This window comes from Equus asinus, chromosome 13 (genome assembly GCF_041296235.1).
Source record: "Equus asinus isolate D_3611 breed Donkey chromosome 13, EquAss-T2T_v2, whole genome shotgun sequence".
Taxonomy (NCBI): domain Eukaryota; kingdom Metazoa; phylum Chordata; class Mammalia; order Perissodactyla; family Equidae; genus Equus; species Equus asinus.
Genome location: NC_091802.1, coordinates 58,674,941 through 58,701,910, shown reverse-complemented (window position 1 = coordinate 58,701,910; position 26,970 = coordinate 58,674,941). Strand labels below are relative to the sequence as shown.

At 61.8% G+C, this 26,970-nt stretch overlaps 1 protein-coding gene across 16 annotated transcripts in view; it reads left to right on the top strand.

The window, feature by feature from the left end:
- The window catches only part of RBFOX3 (RNA binding fox-1 homolog 3), a 445,764-nt gene extending 421,370 nt beyond the window's left edge, over window positions 1–24,394 (top strand). For 6 of the 16 annotated variants that reach the window (XM_070483753.1, XM_070483751.1, XM_070483754.1 and 3 more), the window contains 11 exons: window positions 1,702–1,956; window positions 8,492–8,629; window positions 9,838–9,891; window positions 10,721–10,813; window positions 12,353–12,413; window positions 15,772–15,825; window positions 16,086–16,218; window positions 16,806–16,845; window positions 17,829–17,896; window positions 19,136–19,214; window positions 22,890–24,394. In XM_070483753.1, coding sequence (XP_070339854.1) covers window positions 1,735–1,956; window positions 8,492–8,629; window positions 9,838–9,891; window positions 10,721–10,813; window positions 12,353–12,413; window positions 15,772–15,825; window positions 16,086–16,218; window positions 16,806–16,845; window positions 17,829–17,896; window positions 19,136–19,214; window positions 22,890–22,892 — 945 coding nt within the window. In that variant the 5' untranslated portion in view covers window positions 1,702–1,734 and the 3' untranslated portion in view covers window positions 22,893–24,394. Of the gene's footprint in view, window positions 1–1,701; window positions 1,957–8,491; window positions 8,630–9,837; window positions 9,892–10,720; window positions 10,814–12,352; window positions 12,414–15,771; window positions 15,826–16,085; window positions 16,219–16,664; window positions 16,846–17,828; window positions 17,897–19,135; window positions 19,215–21,098 lie in introns of all 16 variants that reach the window. The other 10 variants (XM_070483747.1, XM_070483748.1, XM_070483749.1 and 7 more) reach the window with 6 other exon arrangements.
- Window positions 24,395–26,970: the final 2,576 nt, after the last annotated feature.

Genomic DNA, 26,970 nt, shown 5'->3' with positions numbered 1-26,970 from the left:
CCTGGCCTGAAAGCAGAATACCCAGCCGGGGTCTTTGGCCCATTCACTGTCGCCCTCGTGTGGCCAGGCCCTTCAGGGCACCTCCCACTCTAGCAATTGGTTCCACATCAGGGCAGTGGTGTGAATTTCCTCTCCTGCTGGATGCAGACGCCACAAGGACAGGGCCCCCGGTCCCGCTCTACGCCATAACCCTGGGCCTGGCACCCCCCAGATGTCCAATAAACAGTTGTTGGGCGGATAAGCGGTAACCATATGAAGGATATGGCACAGAACAAGACCCGGCATGCTCTCTGGAAGGAGCACCCGTCTCGAGGGGGAGATGGACAAGGAGACAGACATCCGAACAGGCCGAGGTTGGCGTGATGGGGGAGTGTGTAGGGTTCCTCCCTCCCGAGGGTGTCAGGAAAGCAGTCACGAGCAGACCAGCCACATCTGTGCAAGGGTCTGTGCACGCCAGTCAGCCACTCAGGTGAGAGATGGCACCTGTCCTTCCAGTGGAGCACTCTCTCCCCTAGGGACACTCTCAGAAGGCCACAGAGAGTGCTGCACCAACTCAGAGGGCTGCCCCAAGCACCCCCAGCATGTGTCGACAGTGGGGCACAGGGAGTGGGAAAAGCCAGAACCGCCCTGTCCCACCTCTCCTCTGGCTCCATGAGGGTCCCCAGGCCCTTCTCTGGGGCTGAGGGACTTTGCACCAGGGCTGCCTTCTGTGCTCTCCCGCGGTGGTTCTCGCGAGCACCCAGACTGGGGGAGGAGGTCTGGGGTGGGGCCAAGAACCGCATCGATGATGATCTCCCACATGATCTGGATGTTGCAGGTCCGGGCCCCCCATTTGGAGAACCACTGCCCGGAGCTTGGCTGGGCCTGCCAAGGGTCAGGGCTTCTCCAAACCCCCGGGGCGGCTGGGGTCAGCTTCGTAGCATCCAGGGAGCACTTTCCCCCTGAGGACAGCAGGCCTTCTAGAGGGCGGGAAGGGATCTACGGGAGATCTTCTCAGGGATCCTCAAGACAGGCCGGAACTTTCCATGCGCGGTAGACGGCATCTCACCACAGCGGCCTCTGTGGGGCCGTGGTGTCCCAGGCCCCGTGTTCTGCGTGGTCCGCTCTGATCCCCTCCCCACAGGCGGTGAATGCATCGCCTACACCCGCTCCGACGACGAGAAAACCGAGCCTCACAACCTTCACGAGGTGGGAGGGAGGCGGGTACGGCTGTAAAGGGCGATAAGAGGGATTCTGGTGCTGCCGGAATGTTCTGTATCTTGACTGATTCGTGTCAGTCTCTGGTGGCGATGGTTTCACAAGATGTCACTGTTGGAGGACGCTGGGTCGATGGCACACTGGATTAACACTGCATATGAGTCTACGGTTATCTCAAAATAAAACACAATTTTTTTAAGTTAGATGGATTGAACAAAAATTCTTTAATGTACTCAGGTCTGACAAGTGTGTGTAAGTGGCCTCAAACCCTGGGTGCTCCAGAACCCTGCCAGCATGGCGGGTACCTTCTGCATCTCTGAGCCGGGGCCCCATGCTGGGGGACCCCCACCTGGGGGCCTGACAAATGCTGCTGAGAGAACAGCATCCGGAGGATGGGTGTCTGGAAACTCACACTCAGCTGGGACAGCACCGGCCCTGGGCTCTGGGCAGGGGCCAGTGTCCGGGCCGGGCAAGGGTCTAACCTCCCTCTCTCTCCCTCCACAGGGCAGTCAGGACGCCACGGCTCCGCCCGAAGCGATGGCCCAGCCCTACCCCCCCGCCCAGTACCCCCCTCCGCCACAGAATGGCATCCCCGCCGAGTACGCCCCGCCCCCACCGCACCCCACGCAGGACTACTCGGGCCAGACCCCGGTCCCCCCGGAACATGGCATGACCCTGTACACACCAGCACAGACCCACCCCGAGCAGCCGGGCACGGAGGCCAGCACACAGCCCATTGCTGGGGCCCAGACAGTGCCGGTAAGGGGCCCCGTGACCCTGGAGCTTCGCGGGGGAGTGCCTGCCCAGAGGGCTGGCTCAGAGGCACAGTGAGGCAAAGAGGGGGTGGCTTCTGCCTAAGGAGAGGCAGGTCCCATAGTGGGGGTCCCCACCCCCAGGAAAGGAGCTCCCAGCCTTGGAGCTCTTCATCATCTGACACCAGGGATCTTTCTGGTGGCACCTGCTCAGCCGGGCACAGCGGGGTGGGGCTGTGACCTTACCTGCAGCCAAGCCCACCGCCTCCAGCTTCCCTGAGCCACAACTTCAGGCAAACTCACCTCCTCTGGGAGATAGAGCATGTCCTCGGTTGCCAGTGACCTGTTCATGGGAAGCGAGAGAAATGGCAGAGGCCAGGGCCTGGGCTTACCCAGTGTCGTGGGGGCAAGCCGGGAAGGCTGGAGCGCAAGAAGAGGCCCAGGCCCCTCCGAGCTGTCTCGGGTTCCAGGCGTTCCTATCATCTCTAATCGCTTGTAATCTACCTGCTTGGCTGCCCTCCAATCAGATAGCTTCAATTATGTGGTTGTAATGCAGCTCAAGGAGAAAGCGCTGAGCCCTGCACTTCTCAGACATTCCTGATAGCAAAGGAGCATGGCAAGGAGTGGCCCGCCTGCCGTGGGTGTCCCATGGCACTAGCCCCATCCCGGAGACCTGGCTGCTGCCCAGGCCCCGGGACCCCAGCCTGCTCCATCCCTTTCCTTAGCTCTCTCCCCTGCCTTCTCCATGTGCCCCACCACTGCTGCTCTGGATTCATCCAGCCGTCCCTGCGGGCTCCATCCAGCACTGGCTGAGGGGCTGAGCAGGACACCAGCACACCCTGCACTGCCCAGGAACGGCCCCATCCGGCGGCCTCCTGATGGGTGCTCCCCCATTGTGCTCCCTCAGCCTGCCTCCCCCCTCTACTCCATCCAGCCTGGCTCCCAAGATGCTGCATGGATCCAAATATTACCCGCCCTGCCCGTGTGGGCAGCAGCATCCAAGCTCTCTGGGGAGAGCCCACCCAGGCTGCCCCCTGGGCTGGACCAGACCCTCTTCTGGGGCCCAGCCAGTGCCCTACCCCTGCTCACTGTGCTGCCCAGCCTGGGTGTGCTCTGAAGCCGCCAGACTTTTCCATTCCCCGGGGTCCCTGGTCCCCTCCCAAGACACCCCCAGGGTTCCTACAGATGGAAGAGGCGAGGCCCCCAGTTTCTAGAACTGGGAGCCAAACCCTATTGCTGATTCCTCACACCCATGATCTGCGTGGGCTTGGAAGAGAGAGAGGTGGTACAGGAGCCAGAGCGAGTTCGCCGCGAGCTGGTCACAGCCGGCAGACCCCTCTCTTTCTGAGGGACCATGGCAGACAGGGTGCATCTGTCCCAACCGCTCATGCCGCCCTCATGAGCCACGGGGATTCGCTCTGGAAGCCATCACAGAGACAAGTGATCAGACCCACAGATGCCATGGCGGGCGCCCATAGCTGATACCTGCTATGGCTGATACCAGTGAGCCCGGAGGCCTCCTTGACCCCCAACACAGCCCACCCGGGATAGGGTTCCCATCCTCCTTCCTTCGGCTGACACTTGCTGGGAGCCTCCTGTATACTGGGCACTGAACCATCAGTTCCCAGCAATCAAGGACGTGAGAGTCGGAGGCAGCCGGTAGCCTCCGTGCCAGTGAGAGTCCACAGGTCCTGGAGAGGACCCCGGAGTCCCAGAGAGGAAGAGTGCGACTCAGAGAGGTGAGATGCTCGCTGCTTGGGCTGAGCGCCTCCCCAGGAAAGCGCCTGGGCTGTAGAGCCCACAGCCTGGTGAACGGGACAGTGGACCTTTCTTCCTTCGGCCCAGGTCTCTTCGGGGTCTGCAGTCTTCCGTCCAGGGGCACAGAGGAGGGCAGTTGTTCTCCATGCCCCGGGGCCGAATGAGCACTGCAGGTGGAAGTTACCGGATTAGCAGAAGACCGTGAAGACACCCGAGCTGCCCAGCGAAGACCTCGGGGCGCCACTGGAAGGCGGGACGCTCTGACCCTGAAGTATTAATTCACGCAGAGGCTTCCCACCTGGGGAGGAGCTGGAGCGAGTGCCCAATGCCCCGTCCCACCCTAAGACCCCAGGAGCCACCTTCTTCCCAGATAAGCTGCCTGGCGCTTCCAGCTAAAGGCTCAACACCACCCAGCTGTCCCCTGTCCCCTCCTTATGTGAGGGCTCCTTCAGCTCACCTGAGCCCCTCTGGGCTTCCCCAGGCAGCCTAGGATGGGGAGACATGGGGCAGCCGGTGGTCCGGGCTCCCGGCTCTGTCCAGCCCTGCCCTCTCTCCTGTGTGGATCCATATGTCATCACGGTGTTGTCTGTGTTCTTTTGACAAAAGGCAGCACAGGGCGCAGAGTGTGGCTGGGACTGCTGATTGATCAGGGCCCCCCTCGATACTCCGCAGGGCCCCCAGGGGTACAGTTGGGGACCACCTACGAGAGCACTCATTCATTCAAGGTCATGTGGGTCCCCGCAGGTGTCCTCCCCACCCATCTGCTCTTTGCGCGACAGAGCTCACAGGCCCTGCCCTGCGGCCCTCTCTCCCCGCCACTAGCAGGCGCTCCGGCTGCTGAAACCCCACCAGGAGCCGCAGGCTTTGGTCCCCTTCACTCTTGGCTCTCGGGGCTTAAGGAAAAGGAAAGAGGTGGACCGTGTTGGAGTGTGGGGTGGAAAGGTGGATGAGGAGACGCATCCACCCCCCAAACGACCCCAGGGTGAGACCCAGCTGTGCGCAGCCAGACACACTGCCAGTCAGTGCCAATCCGACGAGTCCAGTGATCGGCATTGAGCTCCAAGAATACTGTATCATTCAAACAGAGTCCAAAGTGGACACACAGCTCTAGCCGAGGAGGGGGCTGCCCAGTACCCCCAGATTCTGAAGAAGACGTCCTGAATGGATGACTCAGGGCCATACGCAGAAAATGCCTCCTCCAAGGCAGACTCGCCACCCACCAGGGTCAAGCTGTGTCGGCCAAGCAGCTGATGATCGTTGCAGGGTGCCCAGGAGCTCTCTGCTGGAGCTGGGAAGAGGGGTGATGGGATTGCAGAGCAAGGGGCTGTCCAAGAGCCACTTCATCTAGTGCCACATCAGCAAGCCTTGGCTCCATCCTAGCCACAGGGCTACCGGGTCCTTACCTGCTGCCCAAGGCCACACTGGACCCACTGGCCTCTCCCTGTGCTGGGCTTCGTGTGACCCAGGCAAAGGGGTCTGCAGTCTGCTCTGAGGGTGGGAGGGTGCGAGATGCACTAGGCGGCCTCTGTACCCTGCTCCTAGCCCACCAGGGGTCGGCTCCCCGCCTGGAAATGGGGAAGGCATCCCATGTCAGTGGAGGTGACACAGATGGGGAAAAATGCAGAAGCAAAGCCACTGAGACCAGCCGGGGCGGGGTTGGGGGAGGGGAGGGCTGCTGTTGTTTTGTTTTTTCCTGCATTTGGGAATTGAAAGCAAAGATTGCTTTAAAAAAGAAAAGAAAGAAAGAAAGAAAAGGAAGCCCCCCGGAAAGGCGGTGTGGGCGGACGGCCTGGTCTGCCGTGATAAATGGTGGGAAGGCCTCCATCCCCCCAGGCTGCCAGTGTGCTCTTACACTCCTGGCTTCTCAGCACATCTTACAGCTTTACAGTCATTGAGCCCATTTATCTGCCTCTGTCCGCAGCTGCGCTAGGGGCCAGGGGAATGGGGTGAGGGGCCTCTGATTGGTGTCCTGGCCGCACTCGAGGCTCATTCCACACGACCCCATCACTGGTCCCCTTAAGGGCTTTTGGGGAGGTGTCCACAGTGGGGACACTGGATCTTGGAGACACATAGTGGGCTCAGCCTCCCACGGTCCCCCCGTAGGGGTCTTGGAGCCCTCTGGGTGTGAACTGGGCTGTTCCCACGGTGCTGGCTGACTGCTGCCCTCTGCTGGTCTGAAGCCAGCATTGCATGCCCCTCTCCTGGCTGGATTCCCAAATACAGGTGCCTCTATTCATCTCCTGTACCCAGGAGCAGCTGAGGGTACAGGTAGAGGGGATGCACTTGTGGGGGATGAGGCAGGGGGCACTGGGCCCCCTCTGACCACTGCACAGAAGGAGCCATGCCTTGTTGTAGCCAGAGGGTGGGGCTCGGCACTCTGCAAGAATCCGCTGACACGGTTCTGCTTTGACTCAGTGGCCCAGACGAGCTCTCCGGAGGGCTGGCACAGGCTTGCCTCCTGCGGGGAAGCGTGGGACTGAGGGCGGAGGACAGGAGAAGTGGGGAGGGGCTGGGCTGTTAGGCATCTCCAGGTCCCTGGCTTAATGGGAGGAGCATGTCCCTGAGTGAGGGCCTGGTGCAGGCCAGACCCGGACTGTGGAGACCGGCCGCCCCACTCCCACCCTGCCAGCTGCTCCTACCACGCAGGCCTCCCTGTTGAAGGCCTGGCTCCTGTAGAGGCTGCTGGGGGAGGCACTTGTTGTTGAATCCCAAGACACGGGTGTTGGATTACCTACAGCCCACACTTGGGCACACGTCACTCTCACGGCCCAACAGGAGGGCTCAGAGAACATGCACCCTCAGAACTGGGCTCGCCACGCGGAGGATGGCCAGCCTGCTGAGACGAAGGTCACACGTATCCCCAGGCGAACGAGAGGACGGTCGCTTCAAACCCACGCATGGGATCTTGTGCCAGGTGCTCCCTTCTCGACGCAGGAACGCAGAGTTCTGTCCTCGGCCTCCCTCACCACCCTGGGAGCTGGTGACATCCCCTCCTGTCACCTATGGCACCTGCTTCTCTGAAGCCTGGTCAGAGGCCTCCTGGCTGAGCGCAGGAGAGTGGGGAATAGCCCTGTCCTTCCAGAAAGGATGACCAGGATGGCCATCGAGGGCAGCCACTCAGGAGTCCAGGGACAGGCGTGGCCTTGGGCAAGGCTCAGCCCCTCGGTTGAGGCCTCTGGCACTGTGGCCTGGCCTGCTGGCCCGTCTTCACTCTGGGAGGCTTGTCATTCTGATCAGTGCTCCTTCGGTTGCTGGTGACAGACACCCACCAGAAAGTGGCTCAGGTGAACCGACAGCTCCTGGAGCCCCATGGGGAGAGCTCTCCAGCGTCTCTCCCCTCAGCTGTCCTCCCAGCCTGTCTCTGCACTCCAGCCTCCCTCCCACTGCCCACCAGCTGCCTCTGCTCCTTGGGCCACATTGGAGGCATGGCTCCCCACTCGTACCAATTCCAGCGTGGGCCTCAGGGGCCCTTCCTGCCTCTGCACTCTCCAGGCATTTCAGAAAGGCTCCTGTGGCTTTACTGGACCCAGGGTCCCCTCATGCCTTCAGCTGGGGTCCCGTCCCAGAAGCAGAACCCAAGACAAGGATTCAAGTCCAAGCAGTGTGTTAGGGAAGTGATCCCAAGAAAGCTCCAGGAGGGGGTGGGGAGTTGAGACAGGAAAGAGAAGGAAGCAGCAAAAGGTGCGTTCTCAGCTGGTTATCCCCACCGGGGGACGGGGCAGAGTGGAGCCCCCAGAGGAGACCCCGGGAGGGAGCTGGGCATCTGTCCACCCCCCATATCTGTTACCGGCTGAGGGCCGCTCCCGGACACTGACACTCCGACTTTCCTCGCCCGTGGGCTGAGCCCGGAGAATAAGTCCCAGGGCTATGGTCCATGGTTCTGCTGTTTGCCGTGAACACCGGCTTCCAGGTCATGGTGAGAGAACCAGGCACCATGGTCAGTCAGCCACTCACTCACCCAGCCAGTGCCGATGGGGCGCCTGCTGCATGCCTTTGGCACCAGGGACAGAACTAGGCCGAAGGCCAGCCTGGGAGTGAGTTGGTGCCCGTCCCTGGAGAAGTCTCCCCAGGGAGCCTCCACGCTGCCCACCATACTGCACTGTCCCGGGGCTCAGCATGGCCTTGTCCTCACGCGGAGCTGGGGGGCCTTGCCTTGTGTCAGCTCTGTCTCCTGAGACCCAAGTCTTTCGGAGCCCCTCTGTTGACCAATGTTTGGGTCCAAAATGAGGACCAGCTATAAAGGACTGGACTTGGCCACCCGGGCCTTAAGAGCGTGCAGCCCCTGACGGTGTGAGCAGCAGCAGTGGGCTAGAAGAAGGGGCAGCCCCCGGGGCAACCACCATGTGCCCAGGGCAGGTTCTGAAACCTCCCCACTTTCTCATCAGGGTTGAAAGATGGAATGGTCCCCGTGCCCCTGGAGCTCAGGCTCTGTCGGGGGAAAGAGCAGACCCGTGTCCTTGAGACCATAATACTCAATGGAGCTGAGGGACCGTTGAGGTCAGAGCTCTGTGGACAGGGCTGAGCTGCGGGAGCGGAGGACCCTGGGCCAGGAGGCTTGCCCCGCGTGGTGTCAAGGGCACGGCCGGGGCGGGGCCTGGGGGGGCCCTCGGAGGTTGAGGCGCTCCTCTGCTGGATCTCCTGCGAGTGTCTGCCCAGACTCCCTCTCAGATCTCTGCCCTGGGTGGGGGAGTCCAGGGGGGTGGGGAGGATCTGATCTTTAGACGCTCCCTCCGTATGGGATGGGAGCTGAGGGGGCCTCTCCCAGCGTGGTCCTCTCCCCACAGCAGACAGACGAGGCGGCACAGACGGACAGCCAGCCGCTCCACCCCTCCGACCCCACAGAGAAGCAGCAGCCCAAGCGGCTACACGTCTCCAACATCCCCTTCCGGTTCAGGGACCCCGACCTACGGCAAATGTTCGGGGTGAGTGTGTGCAGCCCTCCGACCCGGCTCCCACCCCACACCAGCAACAGCCCAGGAGCCAGGGTGGCTCCCCCTAGGTTTCCTGCCTCCTGATGTCTCCTGGGTCCAGCCCACTCTGACCTGAGCCTGGGGGTGGGAGGGAGGGGAAAGGACAGAAGCTCAGGGAAGAGGGACCTGCTGTGGCCACCGACCCCTGGCCAGAGATCTGCCTGTTATCTGGTGCCACCTGTCCTCAGGGCTTTGTTGGGTCCCCTCAGGGCTGAGGTTATGACTCTGTAGTCCCAACCTTCTGACAAGGGCTCCAGAGACCCCTGTACCCCTCAGAGGGCACCTGGTGGCCGGCCCAGCCTCCTGGCCTCACACCCAGCAGCACACTTGGTCCCTACATGATGCCCATCAGCTCACCAGCCCTCCACCAGGGCAGGCACTGTCCTCCCCGCTGTGGCCTTGGGCAGAGCTGGGATCGCATCGCTGTCTGGCTCCAGTCATCTCTCTGCCCGTTCTGACGCCCACCTCTCCATGTTGTGGGGTGAAGGGGAAACCCATCAACTGTGCACACCGGAGGCCTCAGGACAGGCCCCTCGGGACCTCACGGGCATTTCCAGGGACCTGGATCACAGGTTCATGGTCTCCTGTGCCAGTGAGAGAGACAGGGCTGCCCCTTGGGGGTTCTGGCCAGGGATGGGGCAGGAACGGGGCAGCAGAGCATCTGGGCCCAGCTGGCCGGTATGTCCTGCCCCACAGAGGGGCCTGGGGTCACTGCTGCTCCGCATCCCCCCAGCCCTGCCCAACAGGACAGACAGCAGGCAGTACAGGGTCCCTCCTGCTCCTTGCCTGTCCATAGTCCTTTACCCTTTAGTGTGAATTAGGGCTGGCTATCAGTAACTTGTGGCAGAGTCCCAGGAGGGAGGGGAGAGGGACACTGGTGATGCTGCACCCCTCTGGTCCCCAGCCTCCTCCTGGCTTGTAGATGGGGCCAGCATGCTGGCAGGAAAAGATCTCTCCACGAGAAGGTGGGGAGGGGTGTCCCTGTCCCCGCCAAGCTGCACTCAGAGCCCCTCCTCCTGCTCCCCACAGGAGGCAGAAGGGGACCCCTGGGCTTAAGACCAGACACGGGCAGCGGGTGAGGGTCTCCTGGGGCGCAGGCCTGCGGGCGGCAGTCTTAACCCACCCTCCCCTGTCTCCCACCCCCCTCTCTATCTCTGCAGCAATTCGGAAAAATTTTAGACGTGGAGATCATTTTTAACGAGCGGGGCTCCAAGGTGGGTGCCGCCCAGAGGCCGCCACCATTACAGCGCCGGCTGTAGGTCCCGCCAGGCTAACGTGTGAAATGTGCGTTTCCTTCCTGGAGAGCTTCGAGCCCGAGGACCCCTGAGCGACACGGGTGCTTGTATTCCCCGCTCCTCCGCCTGCCCCCACCCACCCCTGTCTGTGTTGTTGCTGCTGCTGCGAGGCTGCCTTCTCTCTGAGCTGCCAGGACCTCTCTGTCTGCACCCGGAGCCCCGCCCCTTGGCCCGGGTCCCCACCCCGAGCTGCTCCTGGGGGAGCCACTGGCCTGCCTCGGAGTTGGCCCGGAGGCCTGGGGAAGGGGCCGCAGGGTGGGAAGGTGGGAGGGTGTCCAGCAGAGACAAGCCTGCTCCCCACTCCAGGAGGGGAAGACATCCCCCTCCCGGGCTCCTGGGGTGAAGGTGTGTGGGGCTGCCCCTGGAGGTCTTGGAGCCCAGCCTCGGCACCCCGGGTGGAGTGAGAGCGACAGTCCTGGCCCCTGGCCGGTTTGGCGTCTCTTTTGTAGCTTTGGCCTGTCCCCTCGCAGGTGCCAGGTGGTCAGCTCAGGCCAGGCTCAAGCAAGGCCAGCGACTGCCCCCGCCTGGGGCCCATACCCCTCCTGGGCATCCTGCCAGTGGCACCAGGACAGACTGAGTCTCTCCTTTAACTCAGCTGACTCAACCCCTCTCTCTCCCTCTCTCTCTCTCTCTCTCTCTCCCCCCACCCCCACTGCCCTGTGCCCCGCCCCCGACCCCCATGCCTCCTTTTTTGTCCTTTTTCTCATCCTATGTCTTTCTCTCCGTGTCTGTCCTTCTCCGCTCACAGGGTTTTGGGTTTGTAACTTTTGAAACTAGCTCAGATGCTGACCGAGCCCGGGAGAAGCTGAATGGGACGATCGTAGAGGGACGGAAAATTGAGGTGCTCAGATAAGTGTGCTGCGGCAGGGACACCCCTGAGAACTGCTGCCTGTCACCCTGGGTCCCCCATGGCAGGAAGACAGGGCGGGGGCAGGGCTGCCCTGAAGCCAGAGCCAAGCCTGTCGTCACCTGCCACCCCTGGGGGTCTAGGCTTCAGGCTCATTCAAGGGGCCCTCCCGCCCCCTCCTTCTCCTTCCTGGAAGAGGCCTCCAACTGTGGGGGTCAGCCAGACACTGGCAGGAGCCCCATAAATGTGTGTTTGAGGCTTGGCAGCTCCAAGGACCCGGGCCAGCTCAGTCAGTCCCCCAGTTGGAAAGAGCCATCAATCCCCGTGGCCCCTCTCACCAGGGAGCAGCAGTGGCCCCTGCCCTCCCCTTCCCCACACCACCAGCGCCCTGTAGTTTGCCTCCCGCCCTCATCCCCCAGAGGGTCAGCAGCAATGAGTGACCAGGGCCTAGAAAGGGACCCAGCCCAGAGGAGCAGCAGGGACAGGAGGCAGGGGGTCCCCCCCGCCCCAGACACTACCCTCCCTTTCTGCCCCTCCTCTGATGGGCTGTGCATCCTCACCACAGTGCCGTGGGTCTGGATGTCCGTGAGCTGGGCTCTCCGACAGGCAGGACAGCGAGGGGTGGCCAGAGAGGGCACAGCTCAGAGCCCACAGGAGGAGCAGTGGAAGAGCCTGGGGGAGGGTTTCTGGAAGCGGAGGGAATACTGGAGGCCCTGATGCCGGCCAAGCTCCCATGCAGCGCCTGGTGGGCACCTGAGGTTGCGGCCCAAGGCCCTGGGGGCTCACACGGGACGTGGGGGAGGCAGTGTGGCCCAGACCCCTTCCTCGGGTTCCACCGCTGGCCCTGTCCTCTGCTCCATTCCACAGAGGCTTCTGCCTTCCTCCACCCGCTGGCCCCTGGGCAGCGTGACAGGGGCTTAGATATCTGAGAGTAGGCCTCATCCCCTTTGCGCCCGCCTGCCCCCTCCCCCATTGGCCGGGCTCCCCACAGGCACATGCACCCCAACAGAAAGCTCTCTGCTGGCCTTGGGGAATGGAGTGGCTGGCCATCTTGGTGCCAACTAGGGGCCGCCAGGGCACAGTTCATCATGGGGGCCAGCCTGTTAGCGGGCTGAGAGCACTCCATGAAGAGTCCACCAACCAGCTTCGCCAATGGCCTTGGGTTGGTAGAGAGGCCCGGGCTTGGTGTGTGGGAACCACCACATGAAGGGCAGGAGCTGGTGGGCTGGATGCCATCCCTGAGCCAAGGCCAGGCACCAGCCAGTGCTGGGAGCAGTGTCGCCAAGCCTCCCTGGAGGGGGTGGCACAGCCGAGAGGAGGCCAGGCAGGAGGGCAGGCCAGGGTGGGGGGCCCGGCTGGTGGCAGAGGCTGTCTGGTGCCCCCACCTAGGTGCCCCACGGCCTCCCTCCCGATCCCCCAGACCCCAGCCCCCTCCGCGGCGGCCGTGGAGGAGCATGCAGAGCAGGACTGGGGCGGCCAGTGGCCCATAGGAGGCTAATGCTCCCCTCCCCTCCCCTCCCTCTCTCCGGGCAGGTCAATAACGCCACGGCCCGAGTCATGACCAATAAGAAGACTGCCAACCCCTACACCAACGGTAAGGGGCCCAGGACCCCCGGGAGGAATGGAGGCCCTGGAGGCGCCCAGGCCACAGATGCTGACCTCCCTGGATGCAAAGTGCCCCTGGTGCCCCAGCTCTGCCCCTCAAAAGTGGGTGGGTCAGCCGAGGCAGGAGGAGAGCTGGGGCCGCCCACCCACCCAGAGACTCCTGGGCTTTCCCAAGTGTGCCTGGTACCCAGAGACCACGTGGACAGGCTTTGGGCACAGAGAGATGGTGGCCACTTCCTGGATTATTACCTATTTTCTAAGTGCTGAAGGAGAGCCTGGACTGGACGTGTTCAGTATTTAGTGAGCGTGATGACAATTAGAGAGACAGTCCCCGCCCTAGGCCTTGGAAACAACGAAAGGTTGAGGCCTCCAGGGGGAGCCCTGCTGGTCCATAACGTGTGAGCGCACCTGACCCTAAGCAGAAGTGGCCGGTGTTTGAAGATAAGACGGCAGATGCTGAGAGCTGGCTGCCGGGAGGAGTGGAGGGACCGCTTGAGGCTGCCCTGTGTCTTGACTCCACCAGGCGAGGGGGCTGGTTTGAGTGTAGCTGGCAACGTGCATTTCATCGGAACCAGCTCCTTCCCCTTGCCAGGGAGCAGCAGCCCTGCCCAGGTCAGGACGAGTCCCCCTGCAGGGCGTGGGCTTTGCTTCTGCCCCTCAGTAGGGACAGAGTGGGCCGAGCCACCCCCAATCTCTCTTGACCCTGTATGATCAGCTGCACATGGAGTCCGGTGACCAGCCAGCACGGGAAGCCTAGGACAGGACAGTGGGTGGACCTGCCACATGACCCAGCAGCAGGGCCTCCCCATCTGTGCGCCTGGGGCAGGGCAGGGGTGCCACTGGGGCGTAATTTACAGGAGATTATTGTGGCTCCCATCCTGCTTTCTTGAGGACTGTGAAAGCTCACATCCTTTCTGAAAATCTGAGAGTACTCGGCTTTGCCAGTGTCCCGAGGGCACACTGGGTGTGACCCTTCTGTGATCTGGTGCTTGGCACAGGAAGAGAAAGAGGTAGACACTTTTATAGGGTCAAGGTGCTCATCGGGGGCTACGAAACCACTGGAGCCAGCTGCCCGCTCTTCACCCAAGAGCCACGCGCCCCTGCTTTCTGGGCAGAACTGAGAACGTTGAGGAGCATGGAATTTGGCATGGAATCCGTCCCTGAACCACTGCAGTCTTGGCACGGAATGGGTGTGGCCCCGAAGCTGGTTGAATGACAGGGAATGGAGAGGGAGAAGCCTCTGCTCACCTCTGCGGCAACAAGAGTTCGCTTAAACGACTGCGTTGGCCTGGGCAAGAATAACAAGGGCTGCAGGGGGCCAGCCTGGGGTCATCTGCCGGTTGGCAGCGAAGGCCGGCCCACGGGCTCTGCTGGCCTGGGAGTATGGCCCGGCTTCGCTTAAATGGTCCAGAGCACTCAGAAATTCATTGGTGGGTCGGGGGGCAGACTTCCACCATAGAAAACAAACTCACCTGGTGTGACCAGGTGTTACTATTTACAGAAGAAACAGGTGCCACCCAGGTGGGTCTCAGGCTGCCTCTGTCATCTGGGGTCCCAGACAGTGAAATGGGGCTGGCAGTGACAGGTGGAGGTACTCAGAAGGGAAGCTAGAATTGACAGGTGGAGGTGCCCAGGAAGCCAGAGTAACAGATAGAGGCACCCAGGATTCCAGGATTGGCAGGTGGGGGGCCAGGGCCATCAGAAGCAGAAGTTCAGTCTCCAAGAATAGACCCAGAAGAGCTGCCAGGATGGAACCCAGGGGAGGTGGGCTTGGGCCGTTGACTCCAGGACTCTGCTCCATCATGGATTTTTCCTAAGAAGACTCAGTTCTTGGGACTGGAGGCCCTCCCAGGAGATGGACATTTCTTCCCTCCTAACGTGGAATCTATAGAAGATTCCAGAGTCCCAGCAGTAATGATCAGACACAAGCGTCTGCGCCAGTTATGTGAAGGTGAATCAGGGGTGAAAGGCGGCCCACAGTCTTGTGGAGAATGGGTCCCGGGAGGAACAAGGCCCCGGACACTGTCCTGGATGCCTCCCGGCCACCCACCCAGCAGTGGGGCTGTTAGAAGCTGGGTTGGGGGCTCCCATGTGTAGTCTGCCACGATGGCTTGGCCTGGCCCTTTGCCACACTCTCCAGACATGTCTCCCCAGCTGGCCAGGGGGCTCAAGTCCCTTCTGTCTCTCCTCACATGTCACGCACGCTGCAAAGATAAGACCGGGGCAGGCTGAGCAGAGGCTAGGGGCTGGGCATGGTACAATGAGCCACCCCTGCCCATGCTCTCTGGATGCCTGGGGCCAGGGCCTGCCCAGAACCGGCTGGTTTCCACCCCAGAGGCCTTAGGCTGAAGTGGGTCTTCACTCATGCACCTGGTCCCCGGTGGGAGAGGAAGGCTGGCCCAGGAGCAGTGGGCCCTGAGCCGGCCGGCCTGCAGAGAGGGAGAGGCCGGAGCCAGTTACAGCTTGGGGCCAGGGAGTGGCCAGGCATGTGGGTCTGGCATCCCACTGCTGGGTTTGGCCTGGTTCTGCGCTCATCAGCTCTGTGACGAGAGGCTGCGGGGCCTCCCTGAGCTTCCACCTGTTCATCTATAAAATGGGAGGATGGAACATCCACCTCATTGGGTGGGTTTAGAGCGGTGGTGGCACATGGTGAAGTGCTCAGGAATAATAATTATTATTATCCCGAATCCAAAGGCCTTCCCAATGACTGCTTTGGGGAAAGACGGGACCCCAGGGTAGCAAGAGCAGGACGTGGCCCTGGGAAAAGGGACCCCCAGGAGCTCCACCGCAGGAGAGAGACTTTGAGGCAGGAAGTGGGAGGAGGTTTTGGGCAGAGGCCAAGCACTTTTCCAGCAATCTCTGACCCTCCCAGAAGGCAGCCAGGTGCCCACGTGAGATGGCATTCCCGACAGAACCCCTCAGCCCGGCTGTGGGCCTGCAGCCGTTTATATAACGTGCTCCACTTTCCCTTCCTGATTCTCTTCTGCAGAGCTTGTAGACCCTGAGCTGCTGGGCCTGGTGCCCTGCGCAGCAGAGGCCCAGGGGCAGGCTGGGGCCACAATTTGAAGAGTCAAGAAGAGAGTGACCAGGTCCCTGGTATTCAGTGAGCAAAGGAGCCCAGCCAGGAGGCTGCAGCATCCCATGAGGGGCTGGGGGTCTGTGTTCCAGCCTCCCCCACCCACCCTGACTGCAGAGGGAGGGGGTCTGGTCCAGGGGCTCTCTGCAGAGGCCACACCTTCGGATGTCCCCAGGGGGCTCAGCCTGGCGTCCTGAGAGTTCCCAGGCATAGTGTGAGATGGGGAGAGGATGGAGAAGACGGCAACTGGGTTTCTTTGCTTCTGTTCTAGGCTGGAAGCTAAACCCCGTGGTAGGCGCAGTCTACGGGCCTGAGTTCTATGCAGGTAAAGCCAGAGCAGTGGAGCGGGGCCGGGTGCGCCGGGCTGGGTATTGGGCGGTCATTGTCCAGGTCGTTCTGGCTGGAAAGCCAGGGCCTGCTGGTGGAAGGCTTGGCTGGGGGCGTGGTTGGCTGGGGGCGTGGTAGGTGGGTGTGGTCCGGCGGGCGTGGCCTGGTGTGGCTGCGCTCAGGCCCGGCCCCCCTGCCTGCCCTTGCCTTCTCGGTGGTCCCTCTCACCCCGTCTCCTCTCTGCCCCCTTTCCTGCAGTGACCGGGTTCCCCTACCCCACCACGGGCACAGCCGTTGCCTACAGGGGCGCGCACCTACGGGGCCGGGGCCGGGCCGTGTATAATACGTTTCGGGCTGCGCCGCCCCCGCCCCCGATCCCAACTTATGGCGCGTGAGTATCTGGGGGCCGCGGGAAGGGAAGCGTGAAGAAAGGCTGGGACGGGGGGAGGCGTGGGGAGGGAGTCCCACGGCAGCCAGAGGGTCCAGGCAGCCTTTCCAAAACTCCGGGGGGCTGTGGGAACTCCCAGAACTCCACACTGCTGTCCTTTCCATATCAGCACCCCCACCCCCACCTCGCTACGGGGAATCAAGGGTCATTGGCATTTAGAGGGACCGTTAATGGGACCGTGGTTGGCCCTTGAGCCCAGTGAGGGCCTTCTCTGAGCCCTCGCTGATCCATTTGCCCAGGGCCTAGTGCCTTCCGCCCTGATCTGGGGGGGGACAGCTGCCTGGGGTGGAGCGGGGGGAGGGTGAGCAAGATGGGCCTGTGGGCCCCTGGGTTTGTGGGAGAAAGGAGCTGACCAGCAAGGGTGTTACTCTATTGTTATACCAAAACAGGGCACTGGAGCAAACGCTTGTTAAAATGCCAGTCCCATGGGCAGGGCTGGCACCCTGCCCCCTCCCTCCTCAGCAGACACCGGAGCCGGCCTACCCCACCTCTCCAGCGTTCCCACCACTTTCTTGTCCGTTTGCTTCCAGGGTCGTGTATCAGGACGGCTTTTATGGTGCTGAGATTTATGTAAGTGCAGCCCTGGGGGGGGAAGGGTGGCATCCTGGCGTCCTGTCGGTTTCAGTGAGCGGTCAGTGTCTTCTCCCTCTCTGCCCCTTCCCCCCACCGCATGCCCATCCTTGGAACCCCGGAGGGCGAGGGCGCTGCGTCTGCCCAGAGCACTGCGTCCCTAGGGACCTTGGCCCAGCTAAGTCTGGGTTATCCGGGCTCACGGTGGGGGTAGTAATGGGTCTCCCAGCAGCCCCATGAGCCAAAGGCACGTCTTCTGCATTTCTCACGGTGTCTAGGATGGGGGCAGTGGGCAACTCTCCCATATCCCTGACCGCACTGGGATGACTGAGTGAGCCCCCATAGGCACCCCATATCCAGTACAGAGCCCCCAAAAGAGACCAAGAGGTGGGGGCTCCAGGGTGGACCCCTGGGCTGGGTCCTGTTGCTTCTCTCTTCCTTCATGGTGCTGCTCTTACTGCTTCCTCCATCTTGGAGCCCTTGCTGATGACCCCCACCCCACATACATACCTGGCCCAATGCAGACCTCACTTCCATCCTGGGCAGTCGCTTGTAATTCAACGATCCATTTGTGCCAAGGCCAAAACGTGTTCTGAGTTAATGCCCTTTGTCCTTGACCCTTCCCATTGTCCAGGATCACACTCAGAGTCACCCAGGAGTTCCCCATGCCTGTCAGCATCAGCGCCTGGGGCACACTGGCCTGGAGGCAGGTCTCCGGGCAACTGCTGTGTGCCAGCGCCTCACACACAGCCAGACGTATAATTGGTGCCCCCCCTTGTGTGCTGAATGCACAAATGGATGAGCAAACCCACCCCTACCTCACCTTGAACCGTGCCACTTGACAGTCTGCAGTCTCCATTAGACCAGAAGCTAGGTGCCCCCAGGCCTGCACCTGCTACCCCTCACCTGGCCAAGGTGAGGGGTGAAAGGCCGTGTCCTCCCCACTAAGCCGTGCACTCTCTCTTCCTCCCCTGACCCTGCAGGGAGGCTATGCGGCCTACAGATATGCTCAGCCAGCAGCGGCGGCAGCAGCGGCAGCCTACAGTGACAGGTAGAGCCTGGGGACCAGGAGCTGGGCGGCGCAGGGGCAGGGAGAAGACAGCCAAGATCCCTGTAGGGCCGGGCTCAGACAGACAGGAAGCCTCATCCACCACTCAGGGCCTGGGGCTGCCTCAGCCCGGTGGTGCAGGGTCTGGACAGAGGAGAGTAGGCCTGAGTGGGCTTGGAGACCCCTGAGCCAGCAAGCCCCCGCCCTCTGTAATCACTTCCTGCTTGTACAGTGGGAGAGGCCACCGAAGCCTCCAGTTCTGGGGTAGCAGGAAGTCCTCCAATTCCCAGCCCTGGAGGCCTGGCCCTCCTGCCCAATCTCTGGAGGCCCCAAATGAGAAGGGTCATTAGGAGCCTTCGCTTCTGCCCCTGGGCAGGCCTGTGATCCTCCTCAGTGCTCCTAGGTCAGAAACTCTTTGGCTTCAAGAAGGAAAGGCAGAGCATGCCCTTCTGCCACCTCCTGGGGCTGTGGCAGGACCAGGGGGGCTGTGTGCGCCATTTGAGAGCAGCAGCCTCTGCCCAGCTGCCTTTCCCAGTGGGCCCTCAGCCCGTCGGCTACAGAGTTCCTGCTTGGGAACGTGTGCAAGGCCCTGTAACAGTCACGTGGTGGGCTCTGGCCCGGGGACCGCCTGGCCCTCCCGGTGGAGGCGGCACCCTCGGACCCACACCTGCCTCGCAGCCTCTGGCTTCGTCTCAGGTGTGTGTGGGTTTTGTCAGGTGCACAGCAGGCCCCAGGACCCAGCCCTGTGCTCCAGGGAGCTGGCATTTCACACGCAAAATAAACTGAGCGAGGGGAAGGTCATCAAGGGGCCACAGGTGCCTCCTTCGTGGCAACGTCCCTGACTCCCCACCCCGGATCTTTCCTCCCTCTCTGAGCCCCTTTCCTCAGCACTTTGTCCCCGTTCTTTCTGGCGATTGAGGTTTCTTCTCCCTCCAAACCAGCTCTGCAAGGACTCCCTTTTCTCTTCCCCGTGGCATCGTGTAGAACAGGTTGCCCCTCGTCAGGGTCAGCGACCGAGGATATATGGAGAGGGTGGCCAGCTGTGTTCTGGACACTTCCTTCCAAACAGGCAGGAAGGACGGCCAGGAGGGCATGCAGGGGAGGGAGGGCCCTGAGGGTGGGACCCCCGCTGGAGGATGTTCACAAAATGTCTGGGAAGAGGTGGGAGACCTGTCGCTACCCCTCCACCTGCCCTCATCACCCCCACACCTCCCCCCTCCTTCCCTGTGCTCATCTCCCCAGTTACGGCAGAGTCTACGCGGCTGCTGACCCCTATCACCACACCATTGGCCCTGCGGCGACCTACAGCATTGGGACCATGGTAAGGAGGCTGGGGCCCGGCTGGCCCTTGGCACTGGCAGTGACGAGGAGGGCCAGGCGCTGCAACCAGGGTGGGGCGGGTAGGCCCTTAGGACGGTGACCCAGGCCTCTGACAAGTGCATCAGTCCTGGCGCCTGGAAGGACCAAGGCCTGAGTTTGACTAGGGGGAGGACCTGCCCCACTGTGCCCTCGCACAGTCAGAGGGAGGCGGGTCTGCCCCAACACTCAGCTACCCGGTCACGGAAGCATCCTGGGGTGGCCCAATTTTCTGAGCTCCATAGTTGTGGGACATAACTAAGTCCTCTCCCGGCCCTCTGTTCCCCTGCCCGGAAAACCAAACCAAACCTCCCCAGCAGAGGCTCAGAGGCAGGCAGGGCCTCGCTTCCCTCGTGTGGGTGTGTCTGTGCCACCGTCCCTCTGTGTCCTGTCCCCACCTAGCCCCACCATTCCTCAGGTCCAGGAGGGGAACAGGGCTGCCTGCTGTTTCTCACCCCAGCCCCGCCATGGCCCCTCCGTGGCCCCCAGGCAGGATCTGCAGGCCCTCTGCTGGGGAAACGGGGTCTGCTCTCCCCCAGTCTCTGCCAGCAGGCCTCGGGGAGGGTGAGGGGGCATGCTCTTGATGGGCTGGCTGCGGCCCAGGGGTGCGGGCCAGTGTGTCTGTGTGTGTGTGTGTGTATGGCCAGCTGTCGACACATACAGCCCAGCTCACTCTGCACCCCAAAATCGCTTCCAGTGAACACCTACCTCCTGTGCCCACCCCGCCCAACCCTGGGGTGGGGGGCGTTAATGTCAGTTTTTAGCTAGCTTGGCATCCAGCATCAAAGATGAAAACATTTTTGGGGGGTTAAGGCAGGAGGAGCTTCAGAGCCAATGTGGATTTCATTTTTTGATCTCCCTTGGTTTTGATTACTCCCTCCCGATTTTTGTTTTGTCTTTTTTGATTTTTAACAAGCCTCAGACATTCCACGCAGCCTGCGGTGACAGCTGGCAGCCACAGGGCACAGGCCTCTTGGGGGCCCGCACCCCTGCCTGGATCCAGGCCCCGAAACGGCAGCTTGCAGGCCCTTGGCTCCAGGATCAGCTCGGCCCTCCATGCAGCTGCTAGCTAAAAGCTTTCATTAATTCGCAGAGGGTTCCTCTTATGTTTTCATTTTTAAGATTTTCTATTTTTTCCCCAACTTTTCTTCTCTGGTACTTGTCGTTTTCTCTTTTCTGGCAAAACTGGTGGGTGGAGCAGGAGGTTCCTCTGGAGGCCTCTCTGACCCAGGGGAGCCCAGGGTCACAGAAAAGCCAGGACACGAAGGACCTGTCCTCCCGGCAGGACGCAGGCCAGGCCAGGCTGGGCTGGGCCCTGGAGGAGCAGGGCCCCGGGACCCCAGAAAGCCCGTCAGAGCTGGGCGAGCAGGCGCAGCCCCTCCTGTAGAACCAAGGCCCACTGGGGGAAGGAACCCCGACAGGAGGCCCCTCTGCCCTCCCGGTGTCTGGAGGGGCTGAGTCCTGCCCTGCGGCAGCCCTGCTGGGGCACGAGGAGGAGGGGCTCCCGCTCACACCTCCCCCGATGAAGGGGAAAGGGGGCAGTGAAGGGCCAGGCCAGAGCCAAGACCGTCACCCAGAGACATCTCAGACCTCGTCACCCACAAGCACTGTGGCTGGTGACCCCAGCACCCCTGGCCCTGAAACCGCCACAACATCAGAAATAGGCCCAGGCCCCCTCCTGCTGCCATGACAGCTGGCACCCATTCTCCCCAAGGCAGACCATAAGGTGGGCAGCAAATGGGATTCAGCTATTTCTCTTTTTGTTTTTCCTTATTTTTTTTTCTTTTTGCTTTTTCCCCCCTACCAAAAGGCGGTACTGATTGGCTGTTTTTCATCTTTGATGTTGCAGGCTAGCCTCTGCCGAGGAGGGTACAGCCGCTTCACCCCCTACTAGCAAGAGGCCCAGCCCCTAACAGCATTCACTGACTGCCTAGTACACACCAAACCCAGCAGTCCAAAACCAGGCACAGCCACCAGGAGGACAGTGCGCCCCTCCCGGTCAGCGACACGCACCGCTGACCTCCGTCCATAGGTTTTACGTCCAGCCAGCTGGTCTCCCCCCACGATGGCGTGTGTGTCTCTCACCTTGGTTACCCCTGTATGTCTGAAACCTTGGTTCCTATTTTGACTTTGTTGACGTTGTGCCCCCCAAGCCATTTCAGGTACGGTATGCACATAGCGGGAGGGGCGAGGCTGGGCAGGAGACCCCTCCCCGACAACTAGCAATAGAGCTGCCAGGGCACCACCTCCTCCCCATCCCCCGGGTCTACAGAGCCACAGAAGACCCCCAGCTGGCCTCCCCAGGAAGCCACCCCAGCCAGCCCGGGCCAGAACCCCCATCTGTCACCTGGGGTTCAGGGAGCAAGGGGCTCCTGTCCACCCCAGTTGGTAGGTTCCCGGCCACGACAGTACTCCCTTCTGACCTTCACCTAGCTAGTCCTGGGAGCAGCCGCCTCTGCCCAGGCCTCCGCCCTCCTCACCCCCATCCAACTGAAACTAACATTGCTGATTAAATTTTGTTGACGATGTTTCCTGCCAAAGCAGTCACCAGTATCTCATGCGGGAGCCACACCAGCCTCAGGGGTCCCTTAGCCTGTGCTGTAAGAGATGGAAGTGTAAGAAATCTCCAGGGCCCCAGGCTGCCCCAGGACGTGCTGCCCTGCAGTGCCTGAGGGCCCCTCCAGCCCCCTCCTGCCAGCAGTAGGCTTTCCCCTCCGGGCTGGCCAGCCTGGCCCTGTATCTGCCCAGCTCTTCTCTCCCTTCCCAGCGCCGGGACCGTCTCTTTATCAGGGTGCCTTTTAGAGGGGCACCTGCATGGGAGAGTGGCTGGGGAGCAGGCGACACCCGTGCTCAGGGCTCCCAGCTAGAGGCTCGGCGCTTAGCTCCGCAGCCCTGTGGTCGTGCTGCTCTGGCTGCACAGGGCTCTGGGAGGAGAAGCTGGCTGGGGCTTGCAGGTAGAGCTGAGACAGCCTGGGGAGTCCACCCAGACAGGCCAGGGCCCTTGCCACGTGCCAGCCCCAGCCCCTCCGTTACAGGAAAGTGTCACAGCCAAGGAAGCCCCCTGGTCTAAGGTGCCGGAGCTGGGCCTGAGGGCCGGGCGGCCAGCTAGAGGTCGTGGGTTCCCCCTCAGCCAGGACGTGATCCACGGCCCCATTCTACCAGTGCATCAGTCCCTTGCTGGTGGGGTGGGCAGATCAGGCCCGGGGCACCAGGCCCCTCACCTCCCACTCCCCAGTGCACCGCCTTCTCAGCTGCCTCACTCCGGGCCCCACGTGGCCCGTGCTGCACCATCCATCCACCACGCCCTGACCTCGGCCCTCGTCCGGCCACGCCAGCCAGGCCCCTGCCCACTCAGCTCCTAGCAGAGTCCACAGGTGGCGTCCACAGCCAGGTTCACTGTGGTTTCTCCATTCCTGCTGCCCCTCGCTCTTCCCACCACCAGTCCATCAGCTCTCTGCCCTGGAGGGCGGAGATCCGCCTTAAATTTAGCAGAAAACTGGGAATGGGGGCTAGGACTTTAGGGCCCAGGTGCTCCCTCCCACCCTGCACTTTGCAGGTCGCAGGGTCCTGTCGCCCTCCCAACACGCCAGGCGGTTGCTTCGGTGAAACTGCAAGTCCCGCCTTTCTGTTTCTGTTGTAGTGAAAGCTTCCACGTTTCCTTCTTGGACCATGAAGGGCAAAAACAAAAAAGCAAACAAAAAAAATCACAAAACAAAAAACAAAATAAAAAAAGATGTTACGATCCAAGCAGCAACAAAACCAACCAAACCGAGAAGCATCTGCCACGTCCAAGTCCCCGTCGGTGCACACCGCAGCGAGGGAGCACGTCCGCGGGCCCGCGCCCCCGCGAGGGAGAGGGCCGGGTGCCCGTCCCCGGCTGGCAGCGCTGGCGGGAAGCGCCCCTCCCGACTCGGGCAGGGGGAGAGCAGGAGAGGAAGGGGCCTCCGTTTTCTATCAAGTCTTCCTTTCCCGGCCCCCCACTCCCAAGGCAGTGTGGGGCCAGTGGCGGAGGACCACAGGCCTGAGCAGGGAAGGGCAGGCCACCGGGTCTTGACCTTTGTTGCCAATCGTGCCAGTGGAGGGGACGGCTGGGCCAGGGAGGGGGGAGGGCAGCTTTTCATTCCCAGGGGCTCTGGCCGGCGCCCAGTCACCCTCGGGTCACATTCTCTGGGCCCCAGCCCACCCCATGCCATGCCGCCAATGCCCGTGTCCTGTGAACCTGGTGAAGGAGTTTGCAGGCCACTGGGGGCTGTCCAGCCAGCAGCCCTGGGGGCCAACCCCAACACCAAGGGCTGACGAGAGTCCAGAACCCCAGGCACCCAGTTCCTCCCTCCACGTGAGGGGCTCCGGGCTGCCCAGCCAGGACTGACTCCTCATAGCCAGGAGGTAGGAGGGCTGGGGTGTGGGGGCCGAGCCGAGGCCTTCCTGTACCTGGCACCTCTTGCTCCCTTTCTGGAGGAGGCCCTGCACCTGGTGTGTGGGAGGGAAGGCCAACCTCAGGCTGCCTGCTGGGATGAGCCCTCCCTGCCACTGCCCCGCAGGGAGCCCAGGCCTGCAGGGGAGCAGAGGGACAGGGACGGGCAGCAACTGGCTGCACAGTGAGGTTGGGAATCAGTGCTCTGTGTCTGGACGGCCTCACCGCAGCAGGGAAAGTGAGGGGTGGGAGAGAGGGCTGCACTGAGCCCTGCTCCCGGGTCAGGCTCCAGGGTTCTGGGGGAAGCAGACGGTATGGACCAGAGAGAAGCCCCTGGCTGGGAGGGATGGCTGGAGGAGGGAAACAGCAAAAAATAACAAAAAACCTGGGCTCCCCACATGGCTCCACTGTCTCATGAAACTTCAAGTCAAAGTGCACCTCAGTTTATATTCAGCATCAGCTCCTCAAGTCCTGAAACCAATCTCCTTTTCTACTCCTGTTGTACATAGCCCCGCCCCCCCGGCTTCGTCCTCTGTACAGGGCACCCCCCCTGCTGTCCTGGACCCTGGTCTTGCAGCAGCTCCACGCCCGCCCCTGCCCCCGGCTCCTCTAGGACGGCCGCCAAGCCCCAGGCTTCCTTTCTTACCATTCCGTATGCTTCCAAGGTGTGACCATTCAAATCAACAGTATTATTATTATTAAGATTATTAATAAAGATTTCTTTCTTCAAACCAGGACAACTCTTTTTGATTTGGCAGCTCCCGGGCACAGGGTGGAGGGCACAGGAGGGCCAGGATGCCCGTGGGGTTGCCGCCGGAGTATAGGAGAGGGGACAGAGCTGGGGGCATCCTGGGGAGGTGGCACTGCTGCAGGGGTGTTTGTCGCCCGTGCTTGGGGAGGGCGTCTCCTTCGGATCTCACCCACACCACTGGCTCAGCCAGTGTCACGGGGCCGAGCTGTGGTCCCAAGGAGCTGCTTCAAGGTAAACCCACTGCTCCAGCCCCCCACGGGTCCCCATTCCCAGAAGGCTGGGGTGTGGGGGAGTGGCCACCCTCACCACCCCAGGGAAAGGAGGGAGGACCCAGAGGGGAGGCAGCAGATTCCAGCCCAAGAGCTTCAAAGCCCGGGGCCTGGGGGCTGGGACGAGGCCGGGTTCCACCCCCCCCCCCCCCGAGCGGGTGCTGCCCAGATGCAGCTCACCAGGACTGGAGTTCATCTTTCACCTCGGATAACGTCGAGCGATTACATCCACCAGAGGGGCACCAGCTTAAATGTCAACAGGTTAATTTCCCTGCATTTGCGCCTCTACCGCCGTTGGGACTAGGGACCACGCTCTTCGGGAGCTGGGTGTGCGATTCCGCCACACCATGCTCTGCTAAACCCCTTACTTCTAATTGCTTGCTCACCAGACTGTGAGAAAATAATTGCCACTATAAATTTTCCCTCCTCTGCATAAAATATCCAGGGGAACCAGCACTTAAAAAAAAAAGGCCTCATGAAATAAGAGCAGCAGGGCCTTCCACGCTACTCCCACCTCTGGGGACTGGAGGGGGAGGCCAGGAGCCCCCACCCCATCCCCCTGGTGCAAAGTGAGAGACTCCACGTGCTCCAGGGAATTGTCAAAACGGAGGAAAGTCGGGTGAGTGGTTCCGAGTGGCAGCAGCTCATGTTCGCACCCCCCAAAGGTGCACTACTTCCAGATTCACAGGGAGAACCAGGGGTGCGGGGAGACCTCAGTGTGGCAGTCAGACAGCAGAGGTGTCTTCCTGCGCATGAGCCATCTTACCCTCTCCAGGGCAAACCTGTTCCGGTCCCAGGACTGAACTGGCGGGGCCACAGCATGGGACATGAAGAGGAAAGTGCTCTCCATCAGCAGAGAACACAGGACTGAGAGTCCCGAGGTCTCGCTGTGGCAGAGGCGCGTGGGCACCTGGGGAAGCAGGGAGCGTGGGGACAGCAAACGTCAGCAGTAGGAGGAGACTCCTCCTGGCCCACCCCACACCTCTCCGATGCCGATGCCGGAGGACTGGGAACCAGAGCAGCAGGGACGGTGGCGGTGTGGCTGCACTGCCGCCTGGTGGCCTCTCCCCTGACTACAGCGCAAATCAAGTCCGCTGACCCCAAACTGTGACCCGAGGCTGACCGTGAGGCTGAGCTCCACATGGAAGGCCACCCCAGAGTCTCCCTGCCCTCAGGGCCCCCTCACATCTCGTAGCACAGGTGGAGGAAAAGAGGAATGGGAAAGGAATCCCCATACTGGCCTCTGAGACCTGGGGGTGAGAGACCCCAAGAACAAGGGACTTCAGGCTTCTAAGGCTGTCCAAAGATCACAGCAGACACCACTCGGGCCTGGAGGAGAGCAGCATTACCCAAGGCTGTGTGGTCGAGACCCAACCCCGGGAAGCCACCAGTGGCCCAGGTGTCAACACCAGAGCTGTGCGGCTGGAGAAGCCGCCTCCAGCCCACTTACCCACCTCTCCTCCCCAGAGAGCCACCGGCCAGCCTGAGTATGGACCGGGGAAGAAGGGAGGTGCTAGAAGAGAGAAAAGGAAGCAAGAGAGGAAGGCGACTGCAGCGGGTAGGCCCCGCAGCACCTGCGCTGGGAGAGGCTGAGGAGGGGCGGCGAGAAGGGACGCCAGCCCAGCTCTCCCCCAAGGCAGTGGGCCGGGCTGCAGCCCAAGGGCCTTCCTGGGCCAGCCAGGCCTCCTGCTGCCCGAGTGTAGAGGCAGGGCCGAGGCACACAGACTGCCCGGTGCAAGCTTCGCCCCATACCCATGACCCCAAAGACACGTAGCAGGGCACAGGGCCCCTGGGAAAGCCACAGCATCAGGTGGTCTAGACCGTGGTGGCCCGCCTGCCTGCCCGGGTGGAGGTGCAACCTGGCACCAGCCTGGCCCTGGGCTCCCGCTCCTATGAAGCAACACTGCCTGGCGCCTGCAGGCGCCCGTCATTCCTGCACCCACCCCCTCGGGGCCTCTGCTCTCAGTCCACACCCTTGGACCCACACCATTCTCAGCATCGGCATCTTTCAGCTTACTAGGAAATATCTTTCATGGAATTTTCTGCGCTAAACTTTCCCAAATGGTTTCACTTTTACCTGGGAACTATATACCATGGAGAGGGTGCAGACAAAAATGGGAGGGGTCCGTTCACCTCAGGGAATTATCAACCGACTTTGTGGTTTTCCTATACCAATGCCCCCCATGAAGATGCCACTGCCCGCATCCTCCTGGGGTCCCGTGGTCCCTGCCCCAGCCCTGGGAACCCGGGTCTCCCCGCTGCTGCCTGCACACATCACGGCCCAGCA